The sequence below is a fragment of the Chiloscyllium punctatum genome, chromosome 7 (genome assembly GCF_047496795.1).
Source record: "Chiloscyllium punctatum isolate Juve2018m chromosome 7, sChiPun1.3, whole genome shotgun sequence".
Lineage (NCBI taxonomy): Eukaryota > Metazoa > Chordata > Chondrichthyes > Orectolobiformes > Hemiscylliidae > Chiloscyllium > Chiloscyllium punctatum.
In genome coordinates, this window is record NC_092745.1 from 43,557,808 (window position 1) to 43,580,949 (window position 23,142).

At 40.4% G+C, this 23,142-nt stretch overlaps 1 protein-coding gene across 2 annotated transcripts in view; it reads left to right on the forward strand.

The window, feature by feature from the left end:
- The window catches only part of klhl20 (kelch-like family member 20), a 98,657-nt gene that overhangs the window by 63,210 nt on the left and 12,305 nt on the right, over positions 1-23,142 (forward strand). The window contains exons 5-9 of one of the 2 annotated variants that reach the window (XM_072573443.1): positions 11,858-11,973; positions 15,435-15,618; positions 16,638-16,781; positions 18,501-18,634; positions 19,237-19,445. In XM_072573443.1, the coding sequence (XP_072429544.1) occupies positions 11,858-11,973; positions 15,435-15,618; positions 16,638-16,781; positions 18,501-18,634; positions 19,237-19,445 (787 nt within the window). The remainder of the gene's footprint in view (positions 1-11,857; positions 11,974-15,434; positions 15,619-16,637; positions 16,782-18,500; positions 18,635-19,236; positions 19,446-23,142) is intronic. The other variant, XM_072573444.1, reaches the window with a different exon arrangement.

Below are 23,142 nucleotides of genomic sequence, written 5' to 3' on the forward strand. Positions count from 1 at the left end.
TGCTCACCTTACACCCCACAAAACTCCAGACACAATATTATCCTCCTCCATTTCCACCACCAACTCTGACTCCCAACCATCTGAGATATATTTCCTATCTGCAATCTGTGGAGACCATTCCCTCATGACTCCCTGATTAGGTCCTCGCCATCCACCAACCCACGCTCCATCCCCAGCACTTTCCTGGCCATCATTTGATCCTTACTTTCAGATTTTTATTGAATTGCCGCAAGAGATCTATGACCTGCACCCACACCTCTCCCCTCACCTCCATCAAGGCCCCACAGGATCTTTTCACATCAGGCAGAGATTTTCCTGCATATCCAAGCACCTCTGTGTCTGTTGCTCTTGATATGGTCTCCTCTACACTGGGGAGATAGGATATCAACTGGTGGAGGAACATTTCAGGAAACATCTCTGGGACACATGCACCAAACAACCCACTGCCCTGTGGCCGACCATTTCAACTCCCCCTTCCACTCAGCCAAGAATATGCAAGTCCTGGGTCTTTGTAACCGCCAAATCCTAGCCACCAGAGGACTGGAGGAAAAACGCCTCATCTTCCATTTGGGACTCTTCAACCACATGGTATGAATGTCGACTTCAGCAGTTTCTTTATCCCTCCATCACTACCACCACCATCACCTCATCCCAGATCCAACCCTCCAACTCGGCACAATCCTACCTGTCCATCTTCCTTCCCACCTATCCGCTCCACTCTCCCCTTCAACCTACCGCATTCACACCCCTATCTGCATCTACCTACAGCCTTCCCAGCTACGTTCTCCCACCCCACCCTTCTATTTATGTTTCAGCGACGACTCCTCCCTCCCCCCCACCCCCGCCCCCCACCCCCACCCCCGCCAACATTCTGATGAATGGCTTATGCCTGAAACGTTGACTCTCAGATACTGCCTGACCTGCTGTGCTTTTCCATTGCCACACTTTTTGACAACAACTGAGATTTGACTGTGACCTACTGACTCTGTAACCTAAAGTATTAAGTACAGGTTCACATGGGGAGACAATAGCCTCGTGGAACTATCGCTAGACTATGAATCCAGAAATCCAGGCAGTGTTCTGGGGACCATGGTTTGAGTCCCACATGGTAGGTGGTGGAGATAGAATTCAATAAAAATCTGAAAGTAAGGATCAAATGATGGCCAGGAAACCATTGTCAATTGTTAGGCAAGTCCTATCTTATTGTTCCATTGAAGCCCTGCAGTTTGGAACCAGACCATTCAACCCATGGAGTCCACAGTAATCCTCCAAAGAGCATCCCACCCAGACCCACTCCCTATCTATCTCTGCAGCCCTGCATTTCCAATGGCTAACCCACCAGCTTGCACATCCCTAGACGCGATGTGCAATTTAGCATGGCCAATCCACCCAACCTGCACATCTTTGGACTGTGGGAGGAAACCGGAGCACCTGAAGGAAACCTATGCAGACACAGGGAGAATGTGCAAGCTCCACACAGACAGTTGCCCGACACTGGAATTGAACCCGGGTCCCTGGCACTGAGGCATTAGTGCTAACCACTAAGCCAGCGCGCTGCCCCAAACATTTACAAACATCCTTTTGGGAAGGAAACTGCTCTCCTCACCCAGGCTAGCCTCCATGTGATTTCAGACGTACAGCAATGTATAAAAGGCATCTGGATGAATATATGAATAAGAAGGGTTTGGAGGGATATGGTCTAAATGCTGGCAAATGAGACTCGGTTGATTTGGAATATCTGGTTGGCATGGACGAGTTGGACCGAAGGGTCTGTTTCCGTGCTGTGCATCTCTATGACTCGATGACTTTCAACTGCTGTCTGGGCAATTCAGGATGAGCAGTAAATTCTGGCCTGGCCAGTGACACCAATGTCCTGTGAAAGAATTGGGGGAAAAAAAAGGAAAAAAATGCTTTTGGACTTCAATTTCCAACTCAACTGTTCGAAACATAGAATGCAGGACAGCGGAAATGGAAATGTAGAAGAAAGAGAGAAGAAATTAAAAGCTGATTATAATCAGGCTGTGATGTTCATGCACCTCTTGTGAACAGCAATTTGAGAGCAGACCTCCTGCCTGTCTTCATGCAAATGGACCTCAAAAGGGATTTATTTCACAAGGGACACTATTCAGTGCCTGTGTAATGCATTCTACTCAAATGAATATTGTAAACATCTCGGTGAGTGAAGAGTAGGATAAAACTAGACAAACTGATATTACACAGTAATTAAAATAACCACTTCTTACAAGCACAGTGGTATTAATAACACTGCTGAGTTGAAAGAATGATTTGGTTCACACACATTGCTACCGCTTGTCAGTACTTAACACCTTGTCCAATGGGGAACACTGTATATAAGTGAAATTTAATACTGATCCTGACAGCTGATGATTGCAAATTCAAAATTTCCTAAAATGGTTAATGTTTTGATGTGAGGTCTTCACACCCTTTATCCACATTTCCTGGTTTTGAGTGGTTTTCTATCTAAAGAATATCTAAGCTAAAATTTAATTATCTATAAATAAATCTCTGGCCAACTCATTCTAATAACCTAATAATAGCTTTCCCTTTAATAGTATGATCTATTTGTCAGGGGCTTGCAGTAGCAACCTTGGCATAGCTCACAATGTCAGAACATATGTTCAGCTCTGACCAGAAATAGTGTGAGCCTTGGAGAAAATGGGTGTTTTATTGAAAAGACACCATTCCTCTTTTTTTTTTCTATCAAGAGGAAAGTATGTGTCTGTCTAACTGACATGACTAGATTATTATCATATTTCAACGATGATCCTCTTTCTGTTGACTTGGTTATGGGAGAAAAATCATTCAGCTTAATTTTTGAAAGTGCACGCGTTCAAAACTGATTTCGCACTTCAGCTGAATTTTATTATTGTTATTGGCTTTCGGCTAGAGGCTATTCTTGCACATACCTGACTTGTAACCTCTGTATAAAAACGTTTTGTTAGCTTTTTTATTGTCCAAAAGCACATGATTTCCTTCTCTCAGATACTAGATTTATTAAAATAAATTACTATGTGCTGACTTTCCTTTAGCATAGCAATGCACTTAATTTGATTTTCTTGAATTCTTGTTGTAGAAGTGGTTGAATTCTCAGCCTTACATTTTCGAAGGGTATAGATCACAATGCTACCATGTGACACTCCAGCAGTTTACTGAAATATGACTTTTTGTTTTAAAATTACTTGTTGGATATGTGCAGCCCATCTTGGCTAGGCTCCACCCTAACCTGGAACCGTTGCCAGCATTGAATTTCCTTGTGCATCCTTTGGTTAAGTGACATGGCCTTTTGTATATCACCGCTTCACTTCCACCTTCATTTGAAGTTCAAGTTTGTGGACAGATCATTAGAATGCAGCTAAGAGCCAATATCAGTTTTAAATCCCACTTCTCTCTGCACTTTTGGAAATCTTCAAATCAACTTTTTAATCCAGATTTCACTCTGTTTGCTTAGTTTAACTTCTCTTCTTTGGTATTCACCACCACCTGCCAAAACCAACAAAGTATAACATCCAGTTCCATCATCTTACTAATTCTCTCTACACCTCCTTCTTGCAATCTTTTCTATGTTAATGTCACTGTATATGTTGTGCTGTGAGCATTGTATTTTAGTTGCAGGGAAATGCTTCAGACGTAATTTCCCATTTTTGTATTGTGTTATCTATAATGCAAGACCTTATCAGACTGTTGATGCCACAATTTAGGATTTTGATTTATTTCAAGAAGAAGATTTGGGAATATTCATGATTGTGATTCTTTTGAAGAGGGAGAAAGTAAACTTTGAGGGTAAACTATCAAGACTTTCATTAAAACGGAAGAAAGAATTCAAAGTCAACAGAGGCCACTTAACGAATGAGGCTAAGGGACTAATACTTGGGAACCAGGCAATGTTAGAAAATTATACTTTGTATCAGCCCTCACAATAGGAGACAGACAGCGTTTCAAAATGACTCAGTTATCACAAGACAAAAAGAAAACACTGCAATAGCTATTAATAGAGAACATGTGCTGGTGAGCAGTTTGGTCCCCTCATTCAGGAATGAGAGACCTGAGTTTGGTGACGAGTGGATAAAGTTGTGTAATCAGTTCCTGGATTATTGTCTGTAGTTGATAAAGTTAATTTGGTCAATAATCTTTGAAATGGCAGAAGAACTTGGCCTTGTGGAATGCCCCTTCCGTAATCTGTAGGGAATCAGTGTCACTACACATGCAGGAAATGTGTTCAGCTGCAAATCCTGATTTGCCAGATGGAGCACCTAGAGCTGTAGATGGACTCGCTGTAGAGCATTTTTAAGGCTGAGAATGTCATGTATAGGACATTTAATGAGAACACCACCAATGAGGACTACACAGATGGAGAAGTATTGGGTGACTACCAGGAAGATGAGCAAGTGTGGGCAGGCAGTGCAGATGTCCCTGTAGCCATTTTCCTCTGAAACAGGTATACTGTTTTGGATACTGTTGGGGGTGAGAGGGTTGGCCTCTCTGGGGGAAAGCAACAGCAGCAGCCAGATCAATGGCACAATGTTATACAGCAGAGCGGGTTATAGAGGGACTTTATAAATTAGGGACATGGGAGTTTCTATGGCAGCAAGTGAGACTCCAGGATAGTCTGTTGCCTCCCTGATGCCTGGGTCAAGCATGAGTCTAAGCAGTCACAGGATATTCTGAAGGGGAAGGGCAAGCAGCCAGAGATTGTGGTCCATGTTGGTACCAATGACATAAGCAGAGAGATGACTCATTGCAAAGGAAGTTTAAGGAGTTAGGTAGGAAGTTGAAAAGCAGAATGTCTTGTCTTGTAATCTCAGAATTACTTCCTGTGCTGCAAGCCAGTGAGGTTAGGAATAGGAAGATAGTACAGTTGATCACGTGGTTAAAGCAATAATGCAGAAGGGAAGGCTTCAAGTATGTGGATTATTGGGATGTCTTCTGGGATTTATGGGATCTGTACAAAAAGAATGGTTGTACCTAAACTAGAGGGGCACCAATATTCTGGCAGAGAGGTTTGCTAATGGCTAGTCAGGAGTGTTTAACCTACATTGGGGGGGTGGGGGGGAGGAGCTGGGAGAGGCAGGGAGGCGCAGGAAGCAGAGCAGTGGGTCAGCAAGTAAAATAACCAAGGAGAAGTCAGAGACTAAAGCAAATAAGACTAAGAGGAATACCAGAACAGACAGGGAAAGGTTACTGAACACTGTGGGATTGGCAGTCTGTAGTATATTTGCTTTAATGCAAGGAGTATGACATGTAAGGCAGATGAATTTAGAGTTTGGATTAATACATATAACCATAACGTTGTAGCTGTTACAGTAATCTGCTTGAGAGAGGGGCAAGACTGGCAATTTAACATTCTGGGATTTAGGTGTTACAGTTGAGAAAGAGAGGGATGTAAAAGAGAAGGAAGAGTTCTGTTACTGATTAGAGAGAATATCCCAGCTATACTGAGGGAAGACATCTTGGAGGGCTCATCCAGTGAGGCCATATAAGTAGAGCTCAGAAATGGGAAGGGTGAAATAACTTTGATATGATTGTACTACAGGCCTCCCAACAGCCACTGGGTGATAGAGGAACAGATATGTGGACAGATTATGAAAAAAATATAATGACAACAGGGTTGTTGTGATGTGTGATTTTAACTTCCCCTTTATTGACTTGGACTCACTTAGTGCCAGGGCATTGATGGGGTGGAATTTGTGAGATTAGATTACTTACAGTGTGGAAACAGGCCCTTCGGCCCAACAAGTCCACACCGCCCCGCCGAAGCGTAACCCACCCATACCCCTACCCCTACCCCTACCCCTGCATCTACATCTGCATCTACCCCTCACCTAACACTACGGGCAATTTAGCATGGCTAATTCACCTGACCTGCACATCTTTGGAGATGTGTCCAGGATGGTTTTTTGAAATAATATGTAAATAATTCAACTTGGTAAGAAACAATACTAGACTTAGTATTGGGGAATGAGCCCAGCCAGGTGATTGAAGTTTCAGTGGGGGAGCATTTCGGGAACAGTGACCATAATTCTGTAAATTTTAAGTTACCGATGGACGAGGATAAATGTTGTTCTCAGGTGGAAGTACTAAATTGGGGAAGGCTAACTCCAAAAATATTAGGCAGGAACTGGGGCATGTAGATCAGGGGTAGCTTTGAAAGGTAAATCCACATCTGGCATATGGGAATCTTTTAAAGGCAAATTAATTAGTGTTCAGGGCTAGCATGTTCCTGTGAAAATGAAGAAAAAGAATGATGTGGTTTCGGAACTTGGATGACAAGAGAAATTGAGAACTTAATCAAAAAGAAAAAGGAGGCATATGCAAGGTTTAGGAAATGGGACAGACAGAGCCCCCGAAGGCTATAGAGATTGCAGGGAAGAACTCAAACAAAGAATTAGGAGGGCTAACAGGGACCTGCAATGGCAAACAAGATTAAGGAAAATCCCAAGGCATTTTATACATATGTAAGTAGCAAGAGGGTAACTAGGGAAAATGTAGGTCCAGTCAAGAACAAAGGAGGGAATGTATGTGTGGAGCCAGAGGAAGGAGGTGAGGTCCTTTGAATTGGTATTCACAATGGGGGAAAAAGCATGATGATTGGTGAGTCTCTGGAGGGATATGTTGATATTCTGGACCAACATTTAAAAAAGGTGTTGGGTGAAATAATTCCACAAAGGCTGGTATCCTGTCACAAAGTCACCCTTTATTTACATGTGGAAAGTCTTTGACAATGATCCAGTTCCCTCAGAGCCAGCTCTGCGTGGCAAGACATCTGCTATTCCTGTTTTTCATTTCCTGTTTATATTTTAAAAATTTTATTAAACAATACAGTATACAAACAATTAACATTAACAGCTGTATACAGAGAAACAGCAATTTACAAGGGAGAGGAGCAGCAAAACCAAATCCTGAACCCCACAATTCAACCAGTTTTCAGGGAAATGGGGACAAACCTCAAATCCCAGCTGTTCCTTTTTTTTTATTTTATTAAGCAATCACAAAACAGTTTATGAAACATGGTTTACAAAAAACAGTTAACATTTACAGCTGTATACAACAGCAATTTTGCAAGGGTGAGGAGCAGCAAAGCCAGGCCCCAAACCCTACCATTCAACCAGTTTACAGGGAAATGAGGACAAACCTCAAATCCCAGCTATTCCTTTTTTTTTTAACTGTAACACCAGCCAGCCCTGAAGTGGGGAGACTTGCTACATCCTTGATTTCTTTTTTTAAATTTTATTAAACAAATTACAAAAACAGTTTACAACAAACGGTTACATTTACAGCTTAATACAAGAGACAGCAATTTTGCAAGGGAGAGGAGCAGCAAAGCCAGGCCCCAAACCGTACCGTTCAACCAGTTTACAGGGAAATGAGGGCAAACTTCAAATCCCAGCTACTCCTATTTTTATCTGTCAGCCAGGGCTACCTGATTGGATGAATTAACAGCCCCCATCAGGGAACTCCTATTCTGTGAGGTCCACCTGGCTGACCTTGTTACAATTACCACATTGGGCATTTTATTAAGCATTAAGGAAGATAGGTACACAGGAATCATGCAATCTATCCCAAAATGCTGAGGGAGGCAGGTGAGAATGTTGCTAGGGCCTTGTATGATATCTTTGTATTCTCATTAGTCATAAGAGAGATCCCACAGAAGTGAAGAATAGCCAATGTTGTTCCTTTGCTTAAGAAGGGCAATGGTGATAAGCTGGGAAATTACAGGCCAGAGAGCCTTATGTCAGTAATTGGCAGCATGACCTTGTGCGAGGAATGTCATGTCTCACAAACTTGATTGAGTTTTTCAAAGAAGTGACAAAGGTAATTGAGGGTAGAGCAGTAGTTGTTGTCTATATGGTCTTTAGCAAGGCTTTAACAAGGTCTCTCACGGCGGACTGATACAAAAGGTGAAGTCACATGGGATCTACAGTGACTGGTAGGATGAAAACAGAAGTGGCTTCTTCATAGAAGGCAGACAGTAGCAATGGAAGTGTCTTTTTGACTGGAGACCTATGACCAGTGGAGTTCCACAGGGGTCAGTGCTGGGACCCTTGTAGTTTGTAACATATATAAATGATTTGGAGCCTGCTTAGTAAGTTTGTGCACAATGCAAAGACTGGGGGTGCTGTAGGTAGTGAGGCATATTGCCAGGATATGGATAGGCTGGAGTCTTGGGCAGAGAAATGGCAGATGGAGCTTAATCTTGGCAAATGTGAAGTAATGCATTTTGGAGGATCTAATGCAGGAGGGAAGGTTACAGTGACTAGCAGAACCCTAAACAATATTAACATACAGAAGGATCTAGGTGTACAGGTCCACACTTCTCTGAAAGTGGCAACACAAGTGTATAAAATGGTCAGCATAGTTTAATGAAGAGGAAGAATATTTGGCAAAGTAATTTGAATTCTTTGAGGAGAAAGCAAGGAGGATAAATAAACAGAAACATTAGATATAATATATTAGTTATTTCAGAAGGCATTTGACAAGATACCACACATTAGTTTAAGTAAGAGTGCATTGTGTTGGGGATAGTATATTAGCATGGATTGAGGATTGGCTAACTAATAGAAGAACAAAAGAATTGAGTTAAGGGGACATTTTTAGGATGGCAACCTGTAACTCGTGGTGTGTCACAGAGATCAGTGCTGAGGCCACAATTATTCGCAACACCTATTAATGACTTGGATGAGGAAAGTGAATATGCTATCATAAAGTTTGTGAATGACATAAAAATAGATGGGGAACAAGTGGTGAGGATGAACAGTCTTCAAAGGGATATAAGCAAGTTAAGCAAGTGGGCAAAAATCTGACATATGAAATATAATGTAGGAAGATGTACTTAACGGAAAGAATTGGGGAGCTGAATATTATTCCAATGGATGTGGTCTATCTAGACTAGACTTCCAAAGGCCTTTGATAAGGTGCCACACGGGAGGCTGCTGAGCAAGGTGAGGGCCCATGGTGTTTGAGGTGAGCTACTGGGATGGATTGAGGATTGGCTGTCTGACAGAAGGCAGAGAGTTGGGATAAAAGGTTCTTTTTCGGAATGGCAGCCGGTGACGAGCGGTGTCCCGCAGGGTTCAGTGTTGGGGCCACAGCTGTTCGCATTATATATTAATGATCTGGATGAAGGGACTGGGGGCATTCTAGCGAAGTTTGCAGATGATACGAAGTTAGGTGGACAGGCAGGTAGTACTGAGGAAGTGGGGAGGCAACAGAAGGATCTAGACAGTTTGGGAGAGTGGTCCAGGAAATGGCTGATGGAATTCAACGTGAACAAATGCGAGGTCTTGCACTTTGGAAAAAAGAATAAAAGCACAGACTACTTTCTAAACGGTGAGAAAATTCGTAAAGCCAAAGTACAAAGGGATCTGGGAGTGCTAGTCGAGGATTCTCTTAAGGTCAACATGCAGGTTGAGTCCGTGATTAAGAAAGCGAATGCAATGTTGTCGCTTATCTCAAGAGGGTTGGAATATAAAAGCACCATTGTGCTACTGAGACTTTATAAAGCTCTGGTTAGGCCCCATTTGAAGTACTGTGTCCAGTTTTGGTCCCCACACCTCAGGAAGGACATACTGGCACTGAATCGTGTCCAACGGAGATTCACATGGATGATCCCTGGAATGGTTGGTCTAACATATGAGGAACGGCTGAGGATCCTGGGATTGTATTCATTGGAGTTTAGAAGATTAAGGGGAGACTTGATAGAGACGTACAAGATAATACATGGCTTGGAAAGGGTGGATGCTAGGAAATTGTTTCCGTTAGGTGAGGAGACTAGGACCCGTGGACACAGCCTTAGAATTAGAGGGGGTAAATTCAGAACAGAAATGCGGAGACATTTCTTCAGCCAGAGAGTGGTGGGCCTGTGGAATTCATTGCCGCAGAAGGCAGTGAAGGCCGGGACGCTAAATGTCTTCAAGGCAGAGATTGATAAATTCTTGTTGTCACAAGGAATTAAGGGCTACAGGGAGAATGCGGGTAAGTGGAGTTGAAATGCCCATCAGCCATGATTGAATGACGGAGTGGACTCGATGGGCTGAATGGCCTTACTTCCACTCAAAAAAAAAAGGCAGCAGAAAACAAAAGAAAAGAGGGATTTAGGAGTCCTGGTCCATGAATCACAAAAAGCTAGCTTACATGTTCAGGTGGGTAATTGAGAAAGCAAATGGCATGTTGGCCATTTATTTCAAAAGGAACAGAATAGCCACCTGATCTCCAACCTTTGTTTCCTATTTAAAATGTTTGAACATGCTGTCATGTTCAAAATCATGTCTTTTTTTAATCTCTCCATTCAGATTTCCAGGTACTGAACTGGTCTGTGTCAAAGTCACAAATAGTTTTGTTTATGGCTATAATTATAATAAACTAGTCTTGGTCATTATTCCTGACATATCTGAAGCCTTTGGCATTGTTGATCTTACTGTGTTCCTCGAATATTTTCTCTCCATTCTCCATCTAAGTTGCTTGAATCTATTTTTATCTATTGAATTGTAGACAAAGTATCAAATGCAATGGCTTATCTTCCTACTATTGTACATTTATATTTAGTGTCCCCAAATATTAATCCTGACCCCCTGTTCTTTCACGTAAAATGCAACCCCTCTGCCATATTTATAGATGGAGTCCCAAAGGATGAGTCCTGGCCACCTCTTATTACTCATAAATTCTACCCCTCTGTGATATCATAGGAAACCATGACATCATGTTCCACACCTATCCCTCCAGTGCTTCTTTGCAGCACTCCACTATCTTCAATTTATCACTCTTCTTGACCAATATCTAATATTAGATGTGTAGAAATTTCTTCTTACTAATTATTGGTAAGACTGAAAAATGTCTTTCATCCCCAACAGAAACTCTGAAACTTGGTTACAGACACTACTGTTTGCAACTTTTTGAACTGACTTAGACTATTTATAACCATGGTGCTGAGCTTGAACCAAAGATGAGCTTCCAACCACGCATTGATTCCACCTCAAAGATTGCCTTCCTTTACCATGGTAACATCATTACACTCTTCAGTTGTAGAATCCATTCTTGTGCCTTTGTTAGCTCTAGAGTTTGCTCTTGAAGTGCTCTCCTGTCTTGCCCCCATCTTTTATCCATATAAAATTGTGCTCATCCCAAACTCTCTCACATACTTATCTTATTCTATTGACCTCCATTCACTTCAACTTTTGTCTCCCGTCAGCTTTCTTCTTATTATTCCAGAATGGCTGTCAGCCTGCCAGTGCCTTAGTTTTAAAGTCACCCTTGTCATTACCAAGTCCCTACATGGATTTGTCTCTCCCTATCTCTGTAACTTCCTCTGGCTTGTTTTAATTTAAATTGTGTGAAATTGTTTGCAAGAGGTAGAAATTAACTGGATGTTTGATCCCTTCATGAGTACATACACACTAAAATTGTGATTGTTCAGTAAGGAGTGTACGTTTACAATGTGTCACTCTGTAATAAATTTTCAAAAAAAAAGCCTCCAGTCCTATACTTCACCACATGGCTTTTTGGAACAGCGCACAGCATGAGGGTCATTCATGATATGCATATTTTTCCAATTTTTGCCCCATGCACATCTCATTTCTAACTGGTAAACAATTGGTTGCTGTGCTTTTAACTGTCTTGGCACTAGACTTTGGAATTTCCTCTGTTTGCTCCTCCACCTCTCCACTGCACTTTTTCCTCCTTTAAGATGACCCTTAAAACTTTTGGAGACCTGTTATGGTAATGCCTTCTGTGTCTCGCTATCAAAGTATTTTAATTGGTGTCTTGCCGAGCGTTGTGTTGCAGTAAAGGCACTATAATTGTATCAGAACAGAAATATTTTAATTTCTGTGTTGTATTTACACAGAGACCTTGTGGATGAAGCAAAAAACTACTTGCTCTTACCGCAAGAACGACCTCTAATGCAAGGTCCAAGGACAAGACCTCGTAAGCCTATCCGATGTGGTGAGGTCTTATTTGCAGGTTGGTAATCCTGTGCAGGATTTATCTTTTATTTATAATATTAGTTACTTTCAAAAAATCACCCTAATACATTACAAATGCAATGTGTAATGTATTATATTTTTCTATTTTACATGTTGTTTTATTAAGTTTGAATGTGATATAGTTCATTCTGGAAATAGGGTCTTAATTCTGAACAAGGAAAGAAAACTATGAAGGCAAGTGGGGAAAGTTGACCTTGGGAATTTGGAAAATGCACAAAGATTTGATGGTTGACAGATAATGTCTGCTATCTAAAGAAGTAACTTGATTGAGTTGTTTTGAAGTAACTTGATTGAGTTGTTTTGAAGTAACTTGATTGAGTTGTTTTGAAGAGTGACAAAGAAGATTGATGAAGGCAGTAGACGTTGTCTATATGGACCTCAGCAAAATGTTTGACAAGATTCTGCATGGTAGACTGGTTAGTCAAGTTAGATTGCATGCAATCCAGGGGAGCTAGCCAATTAGATACAAAATTGGCTTGAAGGTAGGAGACAGGGTGGTGTTAGAGGGTTGCTTTTCAGACTGGAGACCTGTGACCAGTGGTGTCTCATGAGGATTCGTGCTGGCTGAACTGCTTTTTGTCATTTACATAAATGTGAATGTGAATATAGCAAGCATGGTTTTAGTAAGTTTGCAGATGACTCCAGATTGGTGGTGTAGTGGACTTTGAACAAGATTATCTCAGAGTACAACATGACCTTTATCAGGTGGACCAATTGCTTGAGGAGTGGCAGATGGAGTTTAATTTAGATAAATGTGAAGTGTTGCATTTTGGTAAAGCAAACCAGGGCAAGACTTATGCAGTTAATGGTAGGGCCCTGGGGTGTGTTGCCAAACAAAGAGACCTATGGGTGCAGATGCATAGTTCCTTGAGAGTGGACCCTCACAATGACAGCATGGTGAAGAAGGCATTTGGCACGCTTGAATTCATTGGTGAGAACATTGAGTAAAAGAGTTGGGACATCATGTTACAGCTCTCAATGGTGAGGCCACTTATAATATACTGCCTTTCTGGTCGCCCTCCTATAGGAAGGATGTTGTTAAACTTGAGATGGTTTAACAACATCCTTCCTGTAGAAGAGATTAACAAGGATGTTGCTGGGACTGGAGGATTTGAGTTATAGGGAGAGGCTGAATAGGCTGGAGCTTCTTTCTCTTGAGGGTCGGAGACTGAGGGGGACCTTATAGAGCTTATAAAAGATATAGATAGGGTTAATAGCCACAATCTTTTTCCTAGGGTGGGGGAGTCCAGAACTAGAGGGCATAGGTTTAAGGTCAGAGGGAAAAGATTTAAAAAGGACTGAGGGATAACTTGGTCATACAGAGGGTGGTGCGTGTTTGGAACAAGCTACCAGAGATCGTGGTGGAGGCAGGAGTATACAAATAGGAAGGGTTTAGAGAGCTATGGGCCAAGTACTGGCAAATGGGACTAGATCAGATAGGTATATCTGGTTGGCGTGGACCTGTTGGACCGAAGAGTCTGTTTCTGTGCTGTATGACTCTATGGCTACATTCCTGTAAGACGCAAATGCCCACTGTTGAAGTTTAAATTAACAAGGTTAACAAAGTAAGTTAAAGGTTGCATTAGATCAAAAGAATAGGCTTATACCTTTGACAGAAAAGGAAATTTGAATCAAGGATGACCAAGAAACTGATAGAAAAAGGGAAAAGAGAATGCGTGCAAGCTGAAAATATAAAAGTAAAAGCTTCTTTAGGTCTGTGAAAAGAAAGCAAAAGAGGGCAAGTGTGAGTGCACTGTATGGAGACAGAATTTATAATGGAGAATGGACAAATAGCAGAGAAAATAAACCATTATGTTATGTCTGACTTCATGGTAGAACATTCAGTAAATCTTCCAGAATACTAGACTGCCAAAGGAACCATGCAGCTGAGGAACCAAAATAAATTAGAATTCGTAAAGAGATAGCACTTGAAAGGTTTAACTGAATTGAACATTGAAAAATCCTCTGGACCAGACAATATATATCTTGAGTGTTTAAAGAAGTGGCCATAGAGATAGTAGATGCAATGGTGGTTATCTTTCAAAATTATATAGATTCTAGAAAGGTTCTGACAGATTAGAAGATAGCAAATGTAACCCTAGTATTTAAGAATGGAGGGAGAGGAAAAATGGAGAACCTAAGACCTATATGACCGAAGTAAAATGTTAGAATATTGTGTGGATGAGTTGTAATTTCCAAATTTACTGATGTCCCAATACCAGTAGGAAATTCAAGAAATTTGCAAAGGTGTGTCAAACAAGCTAGGACAGATATGCAAGAACATATCAGAATGCATATAATGTGAACTTAGCCACTTTGGTAACAAAAACTCAATAAAACAGGATATTTCTTACTTGGTGTGAGGTTGGGGAGTGTTGATGTGTAAAAGGACCCGAGTGTCTTTGATCATGAGTTGTGAAAACTTAGCATATTGGTGCAACAATCAATAGGAAGGTGTATGATATGTCGGTCTTCATTACAAGGGGATTTGAGTACATGAGTAAAGAAATCTTTCTGAACTTGTGTAGTCCAATTATGAAACTGTACTTGCTTTACAATTTTGGTCTCCGTTTCAAGGAAGGGTAATTACTTGCCATGGACACCGTGTAACTAAGGTTCACACTAATCCCTGAGATGGCCAGATGGTTTTATGAGGAGGCATTGAGGAAACTGGGCCTGTATTCTCAGTAGGGTTTGAAGAATAAGAGGTGATCTAATTCAGATTAATAAAAATTCTTGCAGGTTGTCATAAGGTGGCTGTAAATAGGATGTTTCCCCTGGTCATGGGGCATAATCTTAGAATAGGCAGTGGGCCATTTAAAACTGAGTCAAGGAGGAATTTCTACACTTCGAGGATGGTGAATCTTTGGAATTTCATATCCCCTTTGGAGCTTAATCATTGAGCATGTTCAAGATGGAAATCAATAGAGTTTTGGAGGCCAAATAATATGGGGCTAGTGAGGGAAAGTAGCATTGAAGTAGATGATCAGCCATAATCTAATTGAGTGATGGAGCAGGCTTGATGGGCTGAATGGCCTATACCTGTTCCTGCTCATTTAAGAATGCACTGAGTTCTAAAGATTTTCTGACTGAACTGGGGCATTTGTAGTATGAGATTGTATATGTGTTCAATTTTTAAGCACCATCTTGCCAGCTTGAGGACTGCATAACTAATTGAACACGAGATAAACACATCTTATGAAGTGTTAAACATGTGCTTGTTCTGTCTTTTTCACTATTTTACATGAGAGTATGGTTACTCCACTATATCACTTGCCTGCTTTTTAAAAAAAAAGTTGCATGAGAATATCTTAATATAGTATCTGAAGCTGATCACTTTCAAAAAGGCATAGATACAGTCATTTGACAGTGAGCTATTCTTTTAGATGATTCAATAATTATTCCAGCAAAATATTTCACTTATTAATTCTTCTTTAGTTGGAGGTTGGTGCAGTGGGGATGCAATTTCCAGTGTTGAGCGCTATGACCCTCAGACCAACGAGTGGCGGATGGTCGCTTCCATGAGCAAACGACGGTGTGGTGTAGGGGTCAGTGTGCTGGATGATCTCCTTTATGCAGTGGGCGGACATGACGGCTCATCGTATCTTAACAGTGTGGAGAGGTACGTTGCGTATGTGGTGCTGCACTTGCACTGTGTACTTTTTTGAAATCAGTCTATTAAGAGATGCAATTACACACTCATGAGCAGGTGCGATGTGAGTCTAGGCCTCCTGGCCCTGAGCTAGAAACACGACCACTGCACCACAAAGACCCTCTCACAGTACTTTTTTTTTTCTGTGTTAGCAAACAAACTTGTAAATTGGATCATTACTATTAATGTTATGCAACAAGTTAATTTCTGTCCTCAATAAGTTTGTTAGTTGTCACTGCTAACTGTAATAAGTCTGTGTTTTTAATTTTCTATTGTTAAAATTTCTACACGCAAAAACTGTATGCTTGTTAGATTCCACTTTTTAAGTGGATCTTGGTGCTTCATTCGCACCTAATTATAAACTTGAAGTGACTAATAGCTGCTTTCTTGTCTGTCTCTTATCTGTCTTTTGCTAATTCTACCTTTTTAATGCTTTATCGGATTTCCACCCAGCTGTTGTTTTTCTTAAGTACAGTTGAACTTTGCATTTTGTTCCAGTATTTCTGCATCTCTACTGCTCAAGCACAAAACAACATGTGTGAACTGTTGAATTTTATGTGTGTTATTTTCAGAGGGTTGCACATCTGAGTTCATTCTTGTGGAAAGATTGTCGTTTTTAGCTTTATCAGCAAGATGTACAAATGAAGACTGTTGTTCACCCATGCTGTTTATGCTCAAGCATAATGAAATGCATAAAACTCTGAGGTGCAAGTAGCATTTTCTACTAAAAATGTTGGTCAACTACAATTATCCTTGAATTTCTATTCTCCTCTTGCTATTTAATAAAATCTGGGAATAAAATTATTCTTTAAGGTAGTTTTCATTTTTGCTTAATATTTTAAAACTGAGATTTATATTGATGGATTTAGAAATGATTATAAGGGGGAAACTAAATCTTAGCGTACACACTCCACTCGCAGTGTAGTAATTGCTGCATACACTCTGAAATTAGGCCTATCTTTTTAATTTTTTAATAATTAAACTTTTAGATATGATCCAAAGACCAACCAGTGGAGTAGCGACGTGGCTCCCACCAGTACATGTCGGACCAGTGTTGGCGTGGCAGTGTTGGGAGGGTATCTGTATGCTGTAGGTGGCCAGGATGGCGTCTCTTGTCTGAACATTGTGGAAAGGTAAACTCGTAGAGTGTTTCTTCCTAATGTGATCTGATAGCAGTAATCGTGTGATGCAGTAAGTGACCTATAAAGTTGGCCAGCCAACATGCTGCCTTATGGAATGGTAGGGCACATGTGTGGATTCTTGATTCCTCTCAATGGGATCTGCTGTCACAAGGCTCTTGGGGAAAGGGCAAAGTAGAAGCAAGATTTTTATTCACCAGGGAATGATTCTGCATTGTTTTCCTGCCCCTTTTCTAGTTAGATTGTAAAGTTATAGAAGCATAATGCATGGTTTCTCAACCAACGCAAGAAAAAAATCATGAGGGAAACTGAATTTCAGCTGTTTACATGTTTGCTGGCTGTCTGGTACAGTGTTGCCTCCATGGAAATTAGTACTCCACATTGGAAACTTTTTTTGAAAACTGAAAATGCTTACAAATGTAAGCACACTCATGGTATAGGCAGTGAGTGTTGCTAAGATGTGCATGTGTGTTTTTCACTACTCCCTTTCAGCTCCTAGATCCTGTGTTGTTGGGTAGTTGGATGTAAGCAGAGTTTAGCATGAGTATTCAGTTTAGTAATTTAAAGTGCAAGATATGATATGTATTACTTCAGTAATGCATCATGATGTTTTGCATTCCCTAAGATGAACAAATCACATAAAAAGTCACCACACCAGAAACATTAACTCTGATTTCTCTTCACAGATACTACCAAAACTGCTGAGCTTTTCCAGCAACTTCTGTTTTTGTTAAAAAAACAAAAATTTGCTTCCTTCTCCCATGCACTAGGTTCCAATCTGGCCATCAGCCTCTCTCCCCTTCCTCTCCCAGCCTCAGTCACCTTGCAAAAAAGAAATTTCAAGGTTTCTATCAGTCCTTCTCGGTGACTGACTCTGAGGAAGACCGTTACTGGGCACTGTGACTGATTCTGTTAGAGTCATAAGAGTGAGTTGGTTGAATTGCCTTTTAGGATCAATTTATTTGCTTCCCTGCACAGAAGGTGATCACCTGTGTTTGCCTCATCTCTTGGACAATTTCTCTTCCTGATCACTCTGTAATGCACCAATTTGGGATGCCATTGAGCTTCGTGACCAGACTGGCTACTGAGCCTTTTGCACAAATAATAACTTTAGAAGCATTCTTTTACGACAAAAGTAGAATATAGTATTGTCTTATTCAATGTGTTGTAGCAATGGCTATTCTGTTTAATACAGAATTAAATGATGACTATTAGAGTAGTAAGCATATTACAAGCCATTTTGTACTCTGAGCCCCTTTATGACATCCTGTAGTGATTTGATCTAGTCAGGTTGATCATGAAATAAATAATTTTGATGTTAAATTATATTACCATGCATTTTAATACATTAGCTATCCAACTTTACTCAGAATATGAATTCAATGTAGGTTTTAGAATCCGTGTTATGAATCTTTAAGAGAGGATGCCCTCTCCTTGCAAGAGGATTTTAACTAATCGGGAATGCCTAATTTAAATGCCCAAACACTCATTTAAGTTGTTCTTCATTGACTTATGCTTTTTCCCCAACTATCATTGCCTGCGTGGTTTGTCACACTCAAGTTGAAGGATAAATGTAACAAGAGCCAGTTGGCTATTTTGATTCAACTGATACTTCAATATGGCAAGAAATCTTCCTGTGCAGATGGTTGGAAATTCGATTTTTGTTTTGTGATTTTGCATGAAGTGGTAAAGGCAAAAATATTTCCATTCTAGGTTTGATCCAAAAGAGAATAAGTGGGCACGTGTGGCTTCAATGAGTACCAGACGGTTAGGTGTGGCAGTTGCTGTATTAGGTGGATTTCTTTATGCTGTTGGTGGATCTGATGGTACCTCTCCCCTCAATACAGGTATGCTTGATTTCTGTGTGGAAAGATGAATTCTACTGTTTATGAACTTCTAAAATGTGATTGCTGGCTGTGTGCACAAGGACTTGTAACAAGAGGTTGGAAGAGAGGTCAATATCTTGAGAAAGTAATTGAAATACATTCTTTTATCAAAACTTTTACAGACTAAGTATAATTTATTGAAAAGCAAATTACTGTCACAGGAAATCTGATATAAAATAAACTGCTGGAGATACTCAGCATGTCATGCAGCAGTCAGTTTTATCCTCAGTTCACCTTGGGAGTAGAAGATGCTGAGGTGAGTCCATTCTGCTCGAGTAGTAAGATGAAAATTGGCAATCAAAGTGCCTTATGCCATGTCTTTGTGCCAGCGTACAGAGAAATATTGGCATAGGTCTGGGAACTAGCCATCTTCTTAATTCAGTTGTTCAGACAGATTTAAAGAAGGTGTTAGAATTGAAATAGTGGTTTCCCCAAGAAGATGAAATTCAGGTTTCCAATTATTTTGAAATGTATGTAGGTGGTGAAAGCACCAAACGTTAGGTCTAGGGCACCTGAAAAACACAGCAGCTGATCAGCATGACCTATGATTTTTCTGCCTGCAGTTGAACGCTACAGTCCACAGGAAAATCGTTGGCACACTATTGCACCGATGGGAACGCGGCGGAAACACCTGGGGTGCTCTGTTTACCAAGACATGATCTATGCAGTTGGAGGAAGAGATGATACCACAGAGTTGAGCAGCGCTGAGAGGTTTAATCCTCGCACTAATCAATGGTCTCCAGTTGTGGCTATGACATCACGCAGGAGTGGTGTGAGTACAATAACTTGAAAAACCTAATTGTGCGAGTCTGAATTGAGTCCAAAGTAAACTGCAAAGTATCAGATGGCTGCTGGATATTCTGTCTTAAACATATGTCAGCATTGTATTTTGAACATCATCTCAGCAACAGACTGAACTGAGCTGGACATGTCTACACCTACGATGTTATATGTATGTCCTCAGCACTACGGGCCATTGCAATGAATCTCATCATCTCACATTTAAACTTCTGATTTTGTTCACTAAAACAAATGATTAACATCTTTACAATGAATTTTAGGGAATAGAGTATAAAACAGTTTACAGTGAACCAAGATGAGTCTCAATTAATCTGAAGTCCATAATTTTTCTTTGAGTCACCTTAATTTCAGCCTGAATTTAATTTAGCTCCTGTCCAATTTCAACGAATTGCATAGATAACATTCTGCCAACAGTAGCTTACAACGCCAATTTATTATTTTCTATCTCCCATTTCATTATCGCAAGAAGGATAGAAGAAGGGAATTGAAAAGATGCTGCCAGTCCTTCTTGCGACATGTTGCGTGAAAGCCAGTCTGTGACTAACTCTGAATTAATCTGTCTTCTCCCTTGCTTTCCACAATGTTATATGAGCAAACGCTTGGCACAATGCCTTTGTGATACTACAGGAATCCACATCTGTGTAGAACAGCAGTCCAAAGATGTAAATCTACAGTATTCCAGTATGGTTCAAGTGAATATATAACTTTTTTGTTAATGTAAAAAGATGTACAAAATAAGATTGTTATAAGTAAATAGACTTGATGCTGTAATTTTCTCAAATGTTAAAATTTGTTTTTTTTCCCTTTTTCCCTGCCATTGTGCTTAGAATGGCCTACATGTCAATAGTGTCCTTGAAGAAAATAGGAACTCGATGGAGTAATCCATCTCATTGCACTATTCCATTGTCAGATCATAACTGATGTATCTCTTAACTCGATTCTCCAAGCTCCATATTTTGCCTAACAGAAATCTATCAATCTCAGTTTTGAAATTTTAATTTGACCATGCTTCAGCAGTTTTTGGGAAAAAAAATACTAAATTTCCACTTCATTTGAGTGAAAATGGGATTCCTGACTTCATCCTTGAAAGGGCTCAGTCTAATTTAATTCCCTTTTGTTATAGGCTCCCCTACCAGAGGAACTAATACTTCTATTTTGTCTTGTCAAATCCAGTAATCATTATAGCTGCCTTTAATTAGAAGCACCTTTTGTTTTCAATAGTCAAGGGAATAGACACCCATTGTATGCAGCCTGTCCTCATAGTTTAGCCGTTTTATCTCTGGTAACATTTTGGTGAATCTACACACTTAAAGCCAGTATATTCTTCCTGAAGTGCAATGAGTAGGATTGGGATGGGGTAGAAGGAAGACAATGAAGCAGATAAACTGATATTGTCAATCCAGCTGCTAAAAGATGTGTGCAGTCGAAGGGCCTCTTCCATGCTCTGCTGTTTTCTATATTCTACTAGATTTGCAAACTCCCCCTTGAGTATAATTTTCCCTCTATGTCTGTCAAGGACAGATATCAGCAGAGAACATCTTTTGACTTCTATTGGACATCTATCCAGATGAAGTATCGATTTGAATGGTGGCATTTGTTTCATAGACCCATTTGTTGGCACTTTTCTTTCTATCAAGGAAGTAGGAAGAGAAGCAGAAATAGAGACTCAAAAGTAATTGGCGGCAAGAATTAGAGGGGGAAGAGTAGGCAAAGCAAATCAAAGTTGGAACAAGTAATTGATGACCTTAAAACAAAAATAGTTGAATTCTGAAAAATGTTAGGAAATCAGAAAAAAATTTGCAGTCCTAAATTTAAGATTTGGAAGTCGCAAACAAATTTAACAAATTATGAAAACAGTAAGTTTGTTTTATTTTAGATTTCCTGTGATAGAAATTTGCTTTTCAATAAATTTATATTTTGTCTGTAAAGTTTTGAAAGAAGAACGTATTTCAATGACTTTCTCAAGATTAGTAAGGTTAGATCTCATGGAATACAGGAAGAACTAGCCATTTGGATACAGAACTGGCTCAAAGGTAGAAGACGCAGGTTGGTGTTGGAGGGTTGTTTTTCAGACTGGAGGCCTGTGACCAGTGGAGTGCCACGAGGATCGGTGCTGGGTCCACTACTTTTTGTCATTTACATAAATGATTTGGATGCGAGCATAAGCAGTACAGTTAGTAGGTTTGCAGATGACACCAAAATTGGAGGTGTAGTGGACAGCAAGAGGGTTACTTCAGATTACAACAGGATCTGGACCAGATGGGCCAATGGTCTGAGAAGTGGCAGATGGAGTTTAATTCAGATAAATGCAAGGTGCTGCATTTTGGGAAAGCAAATCTTAGCAAGATTTATACACTTAATGTTAAGGTCCTAGGGAGTGTTGCTGAACAAAGAGACCTTGGAGTGCGGGTTCATGGCTCCTTGAAAGTGGAGTCGCAGGTAAATAGGATAGTGAAGAAGGTGTTTGGTATGCTTTCCTTTATTGGTCAGAGTATTGAGTACAGGAGTTGGGAGGTCATGTTGCGGCTGTACAGGACATTGGTAAGGCCACTGTTGGAATATTGCGTGCAATTCTGGTCTCCTTCCTATCGGAAAGATGTTGTGAAACTTGAAAGGGTTCAGAAAAGATTTACAAGGATGTTGTCAGGATTGGAGGATTTGAGCTATACGGAGAGGCTGAATAGGGTGGGGCTGTTTTCCATGGAGCATTGGAGGCTGAGGGGTGATCTTATAGAAGTTGACAAAATTGAGGGGCATGGATAGGATAAATAAACGAAGTCTTTCCCTTGGGGTTGAGGAGTCCATAACTAGAGGGCATAGGTTTAGGTGAGAGGGGAAAGATATAAAAGAGACCTAAGGGGCAACGTTTTCACGCAGAGGGTGGTACGTGTATGGAATGAGCTGCCAGAGGATGTGGTGGGGGTTGGTACAATTGCAACATTTAAGAGGCATTTGGATGGGTATATGAATAGGAAAGGTTTGGAGGGATATGGGCTAGGTGCTGGCAGGTGGGACTAGATTGGGTTGGGATATCTGGTCGACATGGACAGGTTGGACTGAAGGGTCTATTTCCATGCTGTACATCTCTATGACTCTATATTAACCTCTGTTCCAACCTCTTGCTTCATGTCCTTCTGCACACACCTAGCAATCACATTTTACAAGTTTATCAACAGTAAAATTCATCTTTCCACACAGAATTCAAGCTTACCTATATTTACTGGGAGAGGTATAATCTGATCCACCAACAGCATAAAGAAATAATTTGAGCCTTTTAAATCTAGTTGTCTCCTCTCCTGCCAACACCCTGCCACAATCTGTCTTCAGTTTACTCTTCATTAATATAAGTTCTTTGTTTTGTCTTCTCACCTTACTAACTATGCTTAATATCTACACTTGTATTTACTACTTAATATTCTTACCAAATTCAAGCACAGAAATGAGGCAAATGAGTTATTACAAACTGCACCAAGTCAAATAGGGTCCTGAGGGTTAGTGGGTGAGAAAGGGAGGGAAGAAATGTTATATGTGTATGTTCCATTTAATAAAAGGATAAAGAAGATTGCACCAAAGATACTAATGTGAAATTCTGCTTTAGCTATTCACTTCTGCAGAAATCTAAATATTTGAGTTTTTGGGGCTTTTATCTCAGGCCAGTCTTGTCCAAG